At 45.0% G+C, this 14147-nt stretch overlaps 1 protein-coding gene across 4 annotated transcripts in view; it reads right to left on the minus strand.

Moving 5' to 3' along the window:
* Nucleotides 1-14147, minus strand: part of DDAH2 (dimethylarginine dimethylaminohydrolase 2) — a 47197-nt gene that overhangs the window by 11745 nt on the left and 21305 nt on the right. Inside the window, exons 1-5 of one of the 4 annotated variants that reach the window (XM_053722081.1) lie at nucleotides 10012-10087; nucleotides 4893-4946; nucleotides 4541-4806; nucleotides 4100-4199; nucleotides 2560-2633 (exon numbers count right to left, since the gene is read on the minus strand). In XM_053722081.1, coding sequence (XP_053578056.1) covers nucleotides 2560-2633; nucleotides 4100-4199; nucleotides 4541-4804 — 438 coding nt within the window. In that variant the 5' untranslated portion in view covers nucleotides 4805-4806; nucleotides 4893-4946; nucleotides 10012-10087. Of the gene's footprint in view, nucleotides 1-2559; nucleotides 2634-4099; nucleotides 4200-4540; nucleotides 4947-10011; nucleotides 10114-14147 lie in introns of those variants that run through there. The other 3 variants (XM_053722080.1, XM_053722079.1, XM_053722078.1) reach the window with 3 other exon arrangements.

The following is a 14147-nucleotide window of genomic DNA, read 5'->3' on the forward strand; positions in this document are numbered from 1 at the left end:
GGTGAAGTGGGGAAAAAGCATAGGGAAAATAGAATTGTAAAGGCCAGGAATATACAGACATATGAGTGTGCAGTACAAGTACAGAATCAGTTGTGAAATCTGCAGGGTAGGGTTAGGTAGACAGAATGTGAGCTTAGTAGAGGGCTATAAAGGAGAGAGTGGCAGGAACAAGAGGCATTGAAGTAGACATAGCTGCACAGGGGTTAATGTTAACAGGAGGGGTCACCTGCTGCTCACAGTAATTATTATGTTCGTTTTACTATATATGTGAAGTCTTTCTTGAAAACACCTTTCATAAAATATGATTCAATATCTATGCATGTGTTCTGAGATCTCACATGGGCATACAGCAAAAGTCCGAGAGGGGAACAGCACCTGGGAGTGTGGAGTGTGCACGGTAGACCAAGGGCGCTGCCAAGCCCCAGACACATAGAAAAGATAAGCAAGGTCTCCAGCACTTTGTCAAACCAACTTTATTCAGACACAAATAGCAACGTTTCGGTGTCACAGCACCTTATTCATGCTTGATATATCAAGCATGAATAAGGTGCTGTGACACCGAAACGTCGCTATTTGTGTCTGAATAAAGTTGGTTTGACAAAGTGCTGGAGACATGGGCATACAGCAGGCATAAATTGGGCCGTAGAGTCCATGCATCTGATCTTAGGCCTCTCACAGTCTTCAAGTTCCCTAATGGAAGTGCAGAGTCACGCATCTGATTTGAGGTCTTATGTTCGCATACAGCTCGCGTAGTGGGAGCTGCAGGGTCATTCATCTGATCTTAGCTCTCCGGCATACAGCTAGCATAATAGGAGCTTCAGGGTCATCTATCTGATCTTCTGAGTTCTTAGTCATGTAGTTGACATAAAGGAAAATGCAGGGGGCACACATCTGATCTGACGCCTCACAGGCATATTTCAGGCATAATGGGGGCTGCATGAGCATGTATCTGACCTGAAGTCTCACCTGGGCATACAGCTGTCATAATGGGAACTACAGGGTCATGTATCTGATATGAGGTTTCCCTGAGGCATATATCAGGCATAATAGAAGCTACAGGGTTATGTATCTGATCTGAGGTTTCACTGGGGCATATATCAGGCATAATAGAAACTACAGGGTTATGTATCTGATCTAAGGTTTCACTGGGGCATATGTCAGGCATAATGGGAGCTGCAGGGTCATGTATATGATCTGAGGTTTCACTGGGGCATATATCAGGCATAATAGAAGCTACAGGGTTATGTATCTGATCTGAGGTTTCACTGGGGCATATGTCAGGCATAATGGGAGCTGCAGGGTCATGTATATGATCTGAGGTTTCACTGGGGCATATATCAGGCATAATAGAAGCTACAGGGTTATGTATCTGATCTGAGGTTTCACTGGGGCATATATCAGGCATAATGGAAGCTACAGGGTTATGTATCTGATCTGAGGTTTCCATGAGGTATATATCAGGCACAATAGAAGCTACAGGGTTATGCATCTGATCTGAGGTTTCACTGGGGCATATGTCAGGCATAATAGAAGCTACAGGGTTATGTATCTGATCTGAGGTTTCACTGGGGCATATGTCAGGCATAATGGGAGCTGCAGGGTCATGTATATGATCTGAGGTTTCACTGGGGCATATATCAGGCATAATGGAAGCTACAGGGTTATGTATCTGATCTGAGGTTTCCATGAGGTATATATCAGGCATAATAGAAGCTACAGGGTTATGTATCTGATCTGAGGTTTCACTGGGGCATATATCAGGCATAATAGAAACTACAGGGTTATGTATCTGATCTGAGGTTTCACTGGGGCATATGTCAGGCATAATGGGAGCTGCAGGGTCATGTATATGATCTGAGGTTTCACTGGGGCATATATCAGGCATAATAGAAGCTACAGGGTTATGTATCTGATCTGAGGTTTCACTGGGGCATATATCAGGCATAATAGAAGCTACAGGGTTATGTATCTGATCTGAGGTTTCACTGGGGCATATATCAGGCATAATAGAAGCTACAGGGTTATGTATCTGATCTGAGGTTTGACTGGGGCATAATTCAGGCATAATGGGAGCTGCAGGGTCATGTATCTGATCTGAGGTTTCACTGGGGCATATATCAGGCATAATGGGAGCTGCAGGCGTATGTATCTGATCTGAGGCCTCATTTTGGCATACAGCTGGCAAAATATTGTATTTTCTAATATAATCCAGCTTTCCTTTATTATTACAGTTAACATACGTTACCTCTGAATATTATCTATAGAGTGCTTAAAAATAGTTTCTGGCACCAAGGCCGAATATCCATCAGTTAGGTTGGAGGGTAGAGAAAGATGAAAGTAAATGACAGAATTATATTTCAGGATGGTGAAACAAATAGGGGCAAACATAGCTATATCTGAAAATAAAGAATGTCAGAAAGGACTGTCCATCAAAAAGCATGGTGGTGGCACTTACAGAATTGTGAGTTCTGTATAAAAACAGCAGCAAATGCCTCAGGGCAGAGTGAGATGTTGCCTTACAGATGTCAGTGCTCAATACAGAATTACTACATATTTTACCTGGTATGTTTTTGCCACAAACTCTGCCCCTCTGAGATTAGTCCATTTAGACAACCCAACAAAGATCTCTCTACCTGTAAGAAGTAAGTAAAACTCATTAAAAGTAAAAAAATATTATAATGTATTTAATTCACCTGCAATGAAACTTTGAAAACAGTGTGTTTTTTCTCTATATTCTATGCCTAACCCTGTAACATACTGCACAGTGCTTGCTTGATCAGTACAGGAACACATTTATATCCATCCAAAATTGTCCATAGCAAAGGAGATAAGCTAAACATACCCCAGAGAAATAACAAGTAGTGTGCCACTGCACTGTAAAATACAAGCTATGCTAACAAACTTACTTTTAAATGGTTTTTAAAACATCACTAACATAGTAAAGGTTGGAAGGAGTTCAACCTTTACAGTTCCGCTTGGATTCCTGTTTTTAGAAATCTACCAAGTGAATCATAACCTTGTATCACTTTTTTTAGCCAGAAATATATCAACAGTTTTAAAAATGTATTATTAAAAAGGGAGAGTAAACGTAATTATGTAACATAAGGAAAGTCTTTCCTATGAAAGACATTTTCAAAATATATTTTTAACCTACAAATGATGTACTTACCTTATAAGCAAAGCCATCCTTTTCTGCAGAGCAGTTTTTTTTACAACCGTGTCTTGGGCTCACTATTTAATCACATTTCAATTTTGACCTTTTTATTCCTTTAATGGTCTGTGAATGCCAACATTCTTTTCTGTTATGATTCAGATAGAGCATGCAATTTTGAACAACTTTCTAATTTACTTCTATTACCAAATTTTCTTCGTTCTGTTGGAACATAAGCTCAGGAGCGTCCATTTGTCTGGAACACTATATTGCAGCAGTTTTAATTTTTTTTATACATTTGCAAGAGCACTAGATCACAGCACAATTTCTTGCCATTCAGTGCCCCAGACACCAACCTAAGTATATCTTCACCACAGATATCAAAGCAAATTTGATCAATAAAAATAAAATTGGAACATTTTAAATACCCTCCGTCTGAATCACAAAAGAAAATGTTTGAGTTTCACAAAATGACCACACAACTCTAGGAATGTCCCCTCTAGGAACATTGGTCATGATCAGATACCTCTAGGAATATGAATAACAGAGCTTATATCCGCTAAGCCAGTGTTTTTCAACCAGTGTGCCGTGGCACACTAGTGTGCCGTGAGAGATCCTCAGGTGTGCCACGGCAGACTGACAACAGTGTGACATATTTTTTAAACTTTGCTTGTTTTTTACTCCCAGTGCAGGGGTAGTTTGTAGGAGGCATGGCATAACAGCACAATACATACAGTATGTGTGTGTTTGTGTGTATGTGTATATATATATATATATATATATATGCTGTATTAGGCTACAATGTGTGATTTTTTTTAAATTTTTGGGATGGTGGTGTGCCACAGGATTTTTTAATGTAAAAAAGTGTGCCACGGCAAAAAAAAGGTTAAAAATCACTGCGCTAAGCTGAAGAAGCTGACCCTGACATTTCTAGGACACATCACTCACCAGTGAAGAGTATATCACTGGCATCCAAAGTGGCATTTTCATCCGTGAGCTGACAAACTCGGAACTTCAACTCTTCAAATAGTTTTTGGAATCCTTCTATCTGAGTAGGAGAGAAAAGGAGGGAGAGAAGTGAAGGAGAAAGAGATTTGAGGGAGATAGGCAGATGCTGCGGATTAATCCTATTTTGAGAGGCGCAGATGGCAGATTATGAATACCGAATATAAAACAGACACGTTGTCTAATCATATCACAGGGAGGAGAGATAGGAAAAGTATGTGTGGGACAGAGATAATTGCTAACAGATTTAAAGTGACAATGACAATTTTATAGGGTTTTGTCACTATTGGTTATGTGTGCCCACATCTGGGTACTCCCTGCATATGGCTAAAATAATGCAAAATCTGCATGTTAAAGATTAGTTGTGCTCATTCATGCTCTCACCTCTTTCCTCCTGGAGGGTATGTAGGGACTGGTAATTAAGGCAGTGTCCGCTATTGCCACAGCGATGTCCCCTGTCAGCTGGCCCTTTGGAAGATCCTCATCAGGGGGCAACTCAACCACCTGCAATCCCAGCTTCTGTCTCAAAATTCCACAGTATACTCCGCTCTCCCTCTGCGCCCTTGCCAAATCCACTTTGCCATCTGCCTCTAGGCCGAATGAGGTGGGCACCCCTCTAACCACAGCGTGGGTGTAGCGGCCACTCATGTCTGGTGCCCCCCCAAAAAAAGATGAGTGGAAGCCTGTGTGACTTTTTCTTTCCTTGATACAGTGACCCCCCTTCCCTCCCACTTACGGGTTACTTGAGACTGTTCCTCTGTTCCTTAAATGTCTTTCCCGATTTCACATCCTAGGATAGCAGAACAAGAAAAATGCCTTTGAGAAGACTAATGAGTTTACATATGCAGAACATTTTTCAACCCTGTGAAAGCGTATTTCAGAACTATGCCAAATAAAAAAAAAAAAAAAATATAACAGTAAACAGATTTGATCTTTAAAAAAAAAAAAACAATTTGTGAATTACTGACCCTAACTAATTATGGTGTTGATGATAGTCTATTGATAATTATCAGAATGTGAACCGCTGCCTATAAGCTGCTTTCAGTGTTGACACAATCACATTTTCATTGGCAGAACATTTTACATTATCATTTTGGTGGAAAATGGTCAAACTATTTATTTTAATTTTTATAATTCAGATAGAGCATCTCAGTTTAAACAACTTTCAAATTTATTTTTATTATAAAATTTGCTTCATTCTCTTGGTATACTTTAGATAAAGGAACAGCAATGTACTACTGGGAGCTAGCTGAACACATAAGGTGAGCCAACAACAAAAGGCATATTTGAGCAGCCACCAATCAGCATTTAGCCCACAGTAGTGCATTGCTTATCCCGAGTCTACCCAAGTATGCTTTTCAACAAAGAATAGCAATAGAACAAAGCAAAATTAGATAATAGAAGTAAATTGGACAGTTGTTAAAAATGACATGCTCTGTCTGAATCATGAAAGTTTAATTTTGAATTTACTGCCCCTTTAAGATATGCCAGTCCTGTTTTTCTGATCGCAATCTAAAGTCTTGATAATAAAACTTATTGAATTCCCCAACTAAAAAGGGCTTATAAACCGCAGACAACACTTTTCAACGTATTACTGAGTACCCCTAAAGTTTATGAATATAACATTGGTGTTGGACACGTGCAAAACAAACTGATGCCCTCTATTATATGTAATCAACATCAACAAACAGATAAACGCTTTCTGCTCCATCAAAGTTAAAAAAAATATATAAAAAATATGCACTTTACACAATAAAAAATTTGCAAAATTTATAACCAAACAAACACACAAGCTCACTGTAACTATAATGTTCAAATCCCTTAGAGACACATATACACAGCTTTGGTGCACAACAGGTTAAAAGATCAGGTCACCTGTTAGCATCACTACACACTGTCCCTTAGAGACACATACACACAGCTTAGGTTTTGGTACACAACAGGTTAATAGATCACGTCACATGTTAGCAATTAGCATCACTACCCACTGTTAAAAGTGACCAATCAGCATACAGGCTTTTTAACCTGTACTATAAATTGCTAAACCCTCTGTCACTAGCCGTGTGCATTTGGGTTTTGGATTACGAAATAGCGAGATTAAACTACATAGATAACTATTTCAAGTTCAAGCTACACACATACTGTATATACACACAAATAAATATTTAGCTATGAGTAAATAGAACAAATTCTTCTATGTCAAGAACAGTGGAATATAAAATATTCATATTTACATGTCGGGTTAGCGCACTTGAGAATATGCGATCAAGCGAGTAGGGTGTCCACTTTTTTTGCTCCATTGACTTTAATGAGGAAATAGGTAATCGTGCACGCTATATTGTAAGTTTGGCTTTTTGCGCTCATCGGGTTAGCGCGCAACTTCCAACTCACAAAACAAACGCAACCCGACGTACGCAAAAAGCTTACTTCTATCGCAGGTAACGCTCGAGCAGGAACTTTAAATACCGCTCCACTTGTTATCCGAGGGGTTAAATAATTAACATACCAGTCACCCTGCAGCATATGACCAATGAGTGGAGGATACATTTGTAGGCCATGCCCCATTGGCTAACCAGCCTTGTCCTGCACAATAGTAGCAGTAGGCTTTATCTATGCATTTGTGCAAATTAATAATTAAGCATAACTAATCATAACTCTTAAAAATGGGGTTAATATAGGTCCTACACTGCCTCAACGCCTGACAGTTTTGCTTCCGCCTAACTTTTTAGATTATTCTACATTTATCTATATACAAATACTGCTGACTCCTAAGAAAGCATGTGCCTACTGCCTATATCCAACCTTTAAATGAAATGTGTTGCCGACATCTAAGGAGTTAACCCTTGCCATAACTACAGATCTCAGCTCACAACACTCTGGCTGAGATATTGTTGCAGTCTATATTTTGTCCTGAACAAATAGCAACAGATACCAAATCCTTCCGTCCCTACTCACAGATCCAGTCTATGGAAGGCAAATAGTTAAAATCAGTAGATTTAACAAAACTACCAGAAAGGAAGAGGGTTAAAACGAACTCATGCAATAGCCCTACAATATGCCACAAAACCCATGGGTAAAAAAGTGTCTCTGGCAACAAATGTGTTAAAATGGGGGTTGTGTCTCCATTCTATGGCAATTTCTACACATGTCAACTTTCCAGTCTCCAAATTAACCAGAGGTTATCATCACATACCTCTAGCACACAGAAGGTTAAGGGTGATGGGGTACAGACTGGGGGGGGGGGGGAGTATGGCAACAACATTGCCAATTAGTCAAAAGCAGAAAGTTTTCATTATACAGAGTTGTTGTTTTTTTTATCATTTAACCCTGTGTAACATTTTCATAGCTGAATATTTAGATATCAAGTGAGTTACATACATTTTGGCTGTTGGGGTTAGAGCTGTTATCATCATTTATTTGTATAGCGCCGCCAAATTCTGTAGCGCTGGATGGTTAACCCCTTAGAAATACATTGCAGCCCATTCTGCAAACCAAGAGATATCATCAGCGATATGACTATGTCCATATGACATTATATGGTGACATTGAGCTGGCAATATTATGTCAACCACAATATTATTGTTCTAGTAACAACACCCAGTGTTTGGTCATTTCTCTAACAGAGGTTCAGACAGCCCTAAAGCTTTGTAAAGGGTTAACTGGAGAAAATCAACTTTCCTGTGACTTGCCAGGCAGGGGTTAACAGAGAAGAATTCCCTCCATCCCCCAATTCCATAGTCCCTGCAGGGGGGAGCAAAGCAACAGAGGTCAGACAGGAAGAGGTTAAATCTGGAAGCAAAATAGGGAGGGAAGGAAACAGTGGAGTGAAAGAGGATGCAGAGAATAGGAGGAAAAATACAGTGCAATAGAGATGCACACAGGGGGTAGAGATAGGGAAATTATGTGGGAAGAATTGATGACAAAAGAGGGATACAGAGGGTTAAATTAGTGTCTAAGCAGGAAGCTGGGGGCAGGAGACCAGGGGAGTGATGGAGAAAAATAAGAATGAAGAGTTAAAGAAAAATAATGATAAGGTGCAGAGATGGGGGCAGAGAGAGAATAAAAGAGGGGGCACATACACAATAAGAAGCAACAAGGCAGTTACAGAGCAACAGATTGAGAGGCAATAGAGAGGAGTGTCTCAGGGATATTATATAGAGAGAGAGGGTCATATGAAGAAGTGATGGTAACTGTATAGACAGAGGGGGAGAGACAGTATCAGACCTAGAGAGGGGGAAAGACAGTATCAGACCTAGAGAGGGGGAGAAGACAGTATCAGACCTAGAGAGGGGGAGAGACAGTATCAGACCTAGAGAGGGGGAGAGACAGTATCAGACCTAGAGAGGGGGAGAGACAGTATCAGACCTAGAGAGGGGGAGAGACAGTATCAGACCTAGAGAGGGGGGGAAAGACAGTATCAGACCTAGAGAGGGGGGGAAGACAGTATCAGACCTAGAGAGGGGGGGGAAGACAGTATCAGACCTAGAGAGGGGGGGAAGACAGTATCAGACCTAGAGAGGGGGAGAGAGACAGTATCAGACCTAGAGAGGGGGAGAGAGACAGTATCAGACCTAGAGAGGGGGAGAGAGACAGTATCAGACCTAGAGAGGGGGAGAGAGACAGTATCAGACCTAGAGAGGGGGAGATACAGTATCAGACCTAGAGAGGGGGAGAGACAGTATCAGACCTAGAGAGGGGGAGAGAGACAGTATCAGACCTAGAGAGGGGGAGAGACAGTATCAGACCTAGAGAGGGGGAGAGACAGTATCAGACCTAGAGAGGGGGAGAGACAGTATCAGACCTAGAGAGGGGGAGAGACAGTATCAGACCTAGAGAGGGGGAGAGACAGTATCAGACCTAGAGAGGGGGAGAGAAAGTATCAGACCTAGAGAGAGGGGGAGAGACAGTATCAGACCTAGAGAGAGGGGGAGAGACAGTATCAGACCTAGAGAGGGGGAGAAGACAGTATCAGACCTAGAGAGAGGGGGAGAGACAGTATCAGACCTAGAGAGAGGGGGAGAGACAGTATCAGACCTAGAGAGGGGGGGAGAGACAGTATCACACCTAGAGAGGGGGGGAGAGACAGTATCACACCTAGAGAGGGGGGGGGAAGACAGTATCAGACCTAGAGAGGGGGGTAGACAGTATCAGACCTAGAGAGGGGGGTAGACAGTATCAGACCTAGAGAGGGGGGTAGACAGTATCAGACCTAGAGAGGGGGGGAAGACAGTATCAGACCTAGAGAGGGGGAGAAGACAGTATCAGACCTAGAGAGGGGGGTAGACAGTATCAGACCTAGAGAGGGGGGTAGACAGTATCAGACCTAGAGAGGGGGGGAAGACAGTATCAGACCTAGAGAGGGGGGGGGGGGAAGACAGTATCAGAGCTAGAGAGGGGGGGGAAGACAGTATCAGACCTAGAGAGGGGGGGGGAGACAGTATCAGACCTAGAGAGGGGGGGAAGACAGTATCAGACCTAGAGAGGGGGGGAGACAGTATCAGACCTAGAGAGGGGGGGAGACAGTATCAGACCTAGAGAGGGGGAGAGACAGTATCAGACCTAGAGAGGGGGGGAGACAGTATCAGACCTAGAGAGGGGGGAGAGACAGTATCAGACCTAGAGAGGGGGGAGAGACAGTATCAGACCTAGAGAAAGGGTCATATGAAGAAGAAGAGAGGGTAACTGTATAGATAGAGGCAGAGAGACAGTATCAGACCTAGAGAGGGGGGAAGACAGTATCAGACCTAGAGAGAGGACAAGGGATGAGCACACATAGAATAGCAGGAATGTGAGAGGCTCAGGGGGGAGGATAGGGAGAGGCTGGCACAGACGGGCACAGGGACACAAGTACTGACCGCAGGGTGAGAGGCTCCTCACGTGACAGCTCCCTGGTCCCTAAACCGCAGAGAGCCCGGGGTCACCAGCCCACAGCGTCCCTGTCTCCCCCCTTATCCTCCTCCGCTCCCCTCTCCCCCTCCTGATACTAAGACAACCCTCCCCCTCATCCCTCCCTCCTGCAGGCTGTCTCTTGCCTCCCCTCCTACAGGCAGACACAGGCTGCTGCTGTTATACAGGGAGTGAGCCCTTCATTCTGCTCTAACTGCACTGGCTCTGATCCTAATACACAGGCTGCTGCTGCTGTTATACAGGGAGTGAGCCCTTCATCCTGCTCTAACGGCACTGACCCTAATACACAGGCTGCTGCTGCTGCTGTTATACAGGGAGTGAGCCCTTCATTCTGCTCTAATGACACTGACCCTAATACACAGGCTGCTGCTGCTGTTATACAGGGAGTGAGCCCTTCATTCTGCTCTAACGGCACTGATCCTAATACACAGGCTGCTGCTGCTGTTGTTATACAGGGAGTGAGCCCTTCATTCTGCTCTAACTGCACTGGCTCTGATCCTAATACACAGGCTGCTGCTGCTGTTATACAGGGAGTGAGCACTTCATTCTGCTCTAACGGCTCTGATCCTAATACACAGGCTGCTGCTGCTGTTATACAGGGAGTGAGCCCTTCATTCTGCTCTAATGACACTGACCCTAATACACAGGCTGCTACTGCTGTTATACAGGGGGTGAGCCCTTCATTCTGCTCTAATGGCCCTGATCCTAATACACAGGCTGCTGCTGCTGTTATACAGGGAGTGAGCCCTTCATCCTGCTCTAATGGCACTGACCCTAATACACAGGCTGCTGCTGCTGTTATACAGGGAGTGAGCCCTTCATTCTGCTCTAACGGCACTGGTCCTAATACACAGGCTGCTGCTGCTGTTATACAGGGAGTGAGCCCTTCATCCTGCTCTAATGTCCCTGGTCCTAATACACAGGCTGCTGCTGCTGTTATACAGGGAGTGAGCCCTTCATTCTGCTCTAACGGCACTGACCCTAATACACAGGCTGCTGCTGTTATACAGGGAGTGAGCCCTTCATTCTGCTCTAACGGCACTGATCCTAATACACAGGCTGCTGCTGCTGTTATACAGGGAGTGAGCCCTTCATTCTGCTCTAACGGCACTGATCCTAATACACAGGCTGCTGCTGCTGTTATACAGGGAGTGAGCACTTCATTCTGCTCTAACTGCACTGGCTCTGATCCTAATACACAGGCTGCTGCTGCTGTTATACAGGGAGTGAGCCCTTCATTCTGCTCTAATGACACTGACCCTAATACACAGGCTGCTACTGCTGTTATACAGGGGGTGAGCCCTTCATTCTGCTCTAATGGCCCTGATCCTAATACACAGGCTGCTGCTGCTGTTATACAGGGAGTGAGCCCTTCATCCTGCTCTAATGGCACTGACCCTAATACACAGGCTGCTGCTGCTGTTATACAGGGAGTGAGCCCTTCATTCTGCTCTAACGGCACTGGTCCTAATACACAGGCTGCTGCTGCTGTTATACAGGGAGTGAGCCCTTCATCCTGCTCTAATGTCCCTGGTCCTAATACACAGGCTGCTGCTGCTGTTATACAGGGAGTGAGCCCTTCATTCTGCTCTAACGGCACTGACCCTAATACACAGGCTGCTGCTGTTATACAGGGAGTGAGCCCTTCATTCTGCTCTAACGGCACTGATCCTAATACACAGGCTGCTGCTGCTGTTATACAGGAGTGAGCCCTTCATTCTGCTCTAACGGCACTGATCCTAATACACAGGCTGCTGCTGCTGTTATACAGGGGGTGAGCCCTTCATTCTGCTCTAACGGCACTGATCCTAATACACAGGCTGCTGCTGCTGTTATACAGGGGGTGAGCCCTTCATTCTGCTCTAACGGCACTGATCCTAATACACAGGCTGCTGCTGTTATACAGGGGGTGAGCCCTTCATTCTGCTCTAACGGCACTGATCCTAATACACAGGCTGCTGCTGCTGTTATACAGGGGGTGAGCCCTTCATTCTGCTCTAACGGCACTGATCCTAATACACAGGCTGCTGCTGCTGTTATACAGGGGGTGAGCCCTTCATTCTGCTCTAACGGCACTGATCCTAATACACAGGCTGCTGCTGCTGTTATACAGGGAGTGAGCTCCTTATCCTGCTCTAATGTCCCTGGTCCTAATACACAGGCTGCTGCTGCTGTTATACAGGGAGTGAGCCCTTCATCCTGCTCTAACGGCACTGATCCTAATACACAGGCTGCTGCTGCTGCTGTTGTTATACAGGGAGTGAGCCCTTCATTCTGCTCTAACTGCACTGGCTCTGATCCTAATACACAGGCTGCTGCTGCTGTTATACAGGGAGTGAGCCCTTCATTCTGCTCTAACTGCACTGGCTCTGATCCTAATACACAGGCTGCTGCTGCTGTTATACAGGGAGTGAGCACTTCATTCTGCTCTAACTGCACTGGCTCTGATCCTAATACACAGGCTGCTGCTGCTGCTGTTATACAGGGAGTGAGCCCTTCATTCTGCTCTAATGACACTGACCCTAATACACAGGCTGCTACTGCTGTTATACAGGGGGTGAGCCCTTCATTCTGCTCTAATGGCCCTGATCCTAATACACAGGCTGCTGCTGCTGTTATACAGGGAGTGAGCCCTTCATCCTGCTCTAATGGCACTGACCCTAATACACAGGCTGCTGCTGCTGTTATACAGGGAGTGAGCCCTTCATTCTGCTCTAACGGCACTGGTCCTAATACACAGGCTGCTGCTGCTGTTATACAGGGAGTGAGCCCTTCATCCTGCTCTAATGTCCCTGGTCCCAATACACAGGCTGCTGCTGCTGTTATACAGGGAGTGAGCCCTTCATTCTGCTCTAACGGCACTGACCCTAATACACAGGCTGCTGCTGTTATACAGGGAGTGAGCCCTTCATTCTGCTCTAACGGCACTGATCCTAATACACAGGCTGCTGCTGCTGTTATACAGGGAGTGAGCCCTTCATTCTGCTCTAACGGCACTGATCCTAATACACAGGCTGCTGCTGCTGTTATACAGGGGGTGAGCCCTTCATTCTGCTCTAACGGCACTGATCCTAATACACAGGCTACTGCTGCTGTTATACAGGGGGTGAGCCCTTCATTCTGCTCTAACGGCACTGATCATAATACACAGGCTGCTGCTGCTGTTATACAGGGGGTGAGCCCTTCATTCTGCTCTAACTGCACTGGCTCTGATCCTAATACACAGGCTGCTGCTGCTATACAGGGAGTGAGCCCTTCATTCTGCTCTAACGGCACTGACCCAAATACACATGCTGCTGCTGCTGTTATACAGGGAGTGAGCCCTTCATCCTGCTCTAACGGCACTGATCCTAATACACAGGCTGCTGCTGCTGTTATACAGGGAGTGAGCCCTTCATCCTGCTCTAACGGCACTGACCCTAATACACAGGCTGCTGCTGCTGTTATACAGGGAGTGAGCCCTTCATCCTGCTCTAATGGCCCTGATCCTAATACACAGGCTGCTGCTGCTGCTGTTATACAGGGAGTGAGCCCTTCATTCTGCTCTAACGGCACTGACCCTAATACACAGGCTGCTGCTGCTGTTATACAGGGAGTGAGCCCTTCATCCTGCTCTAACGGCACTGATCCTAATACACAGGCTGCTGCTGCTGTTATACAGGGAGTGAGCCCTTCATCCTGCTCTAATGTCCCTGGTCCTAATACACAGGCTGCTGCTGCTGTTATACAGGGAGTGAGCCCTTATCCTGCTCTAACGGCACTGGTCCTAATACACAGGCTGCTGCTGCTGTTATACAGGGAGTGAGCCCTTCATTCTGCTCTAACTGCACTGGCTCTGATCCTAATACACAAGCTGCTGCTGCTGTTATACAGGGCGTGAGCCCTTCATCCTGCTCTAACGGCACTGATCCTAATACACAGGCTGCTGCTGCTGTTATACAGGGAGTGAGCCCTTCATTCTGCTCTAATGGCACTGATCCTAATACACAGGCTGCTGCTGCTGTTATACAGGGGGTGAGCCCTTCATTCTGCTCTAACGGCACTGATCCTAATACACAGGCTGCTGTTGCTGTTATACAGGGGG

The sequence above is a fragment of the Bombina bombina genome, chromosome 7 (genome assembly GCF_027579735.1).
Source record: "Bombina bombina isolate aBomBom1 chromosome 7, aBomBom1.pri, whole genome shotgun sequence".
NCBI classification, from domain to species: domain Eukaryota; kingdom Metazoa; phylum Chordata; class Amphibia; order Anura; family Bombinatoridae; genus Bombina; species Bombina bombina.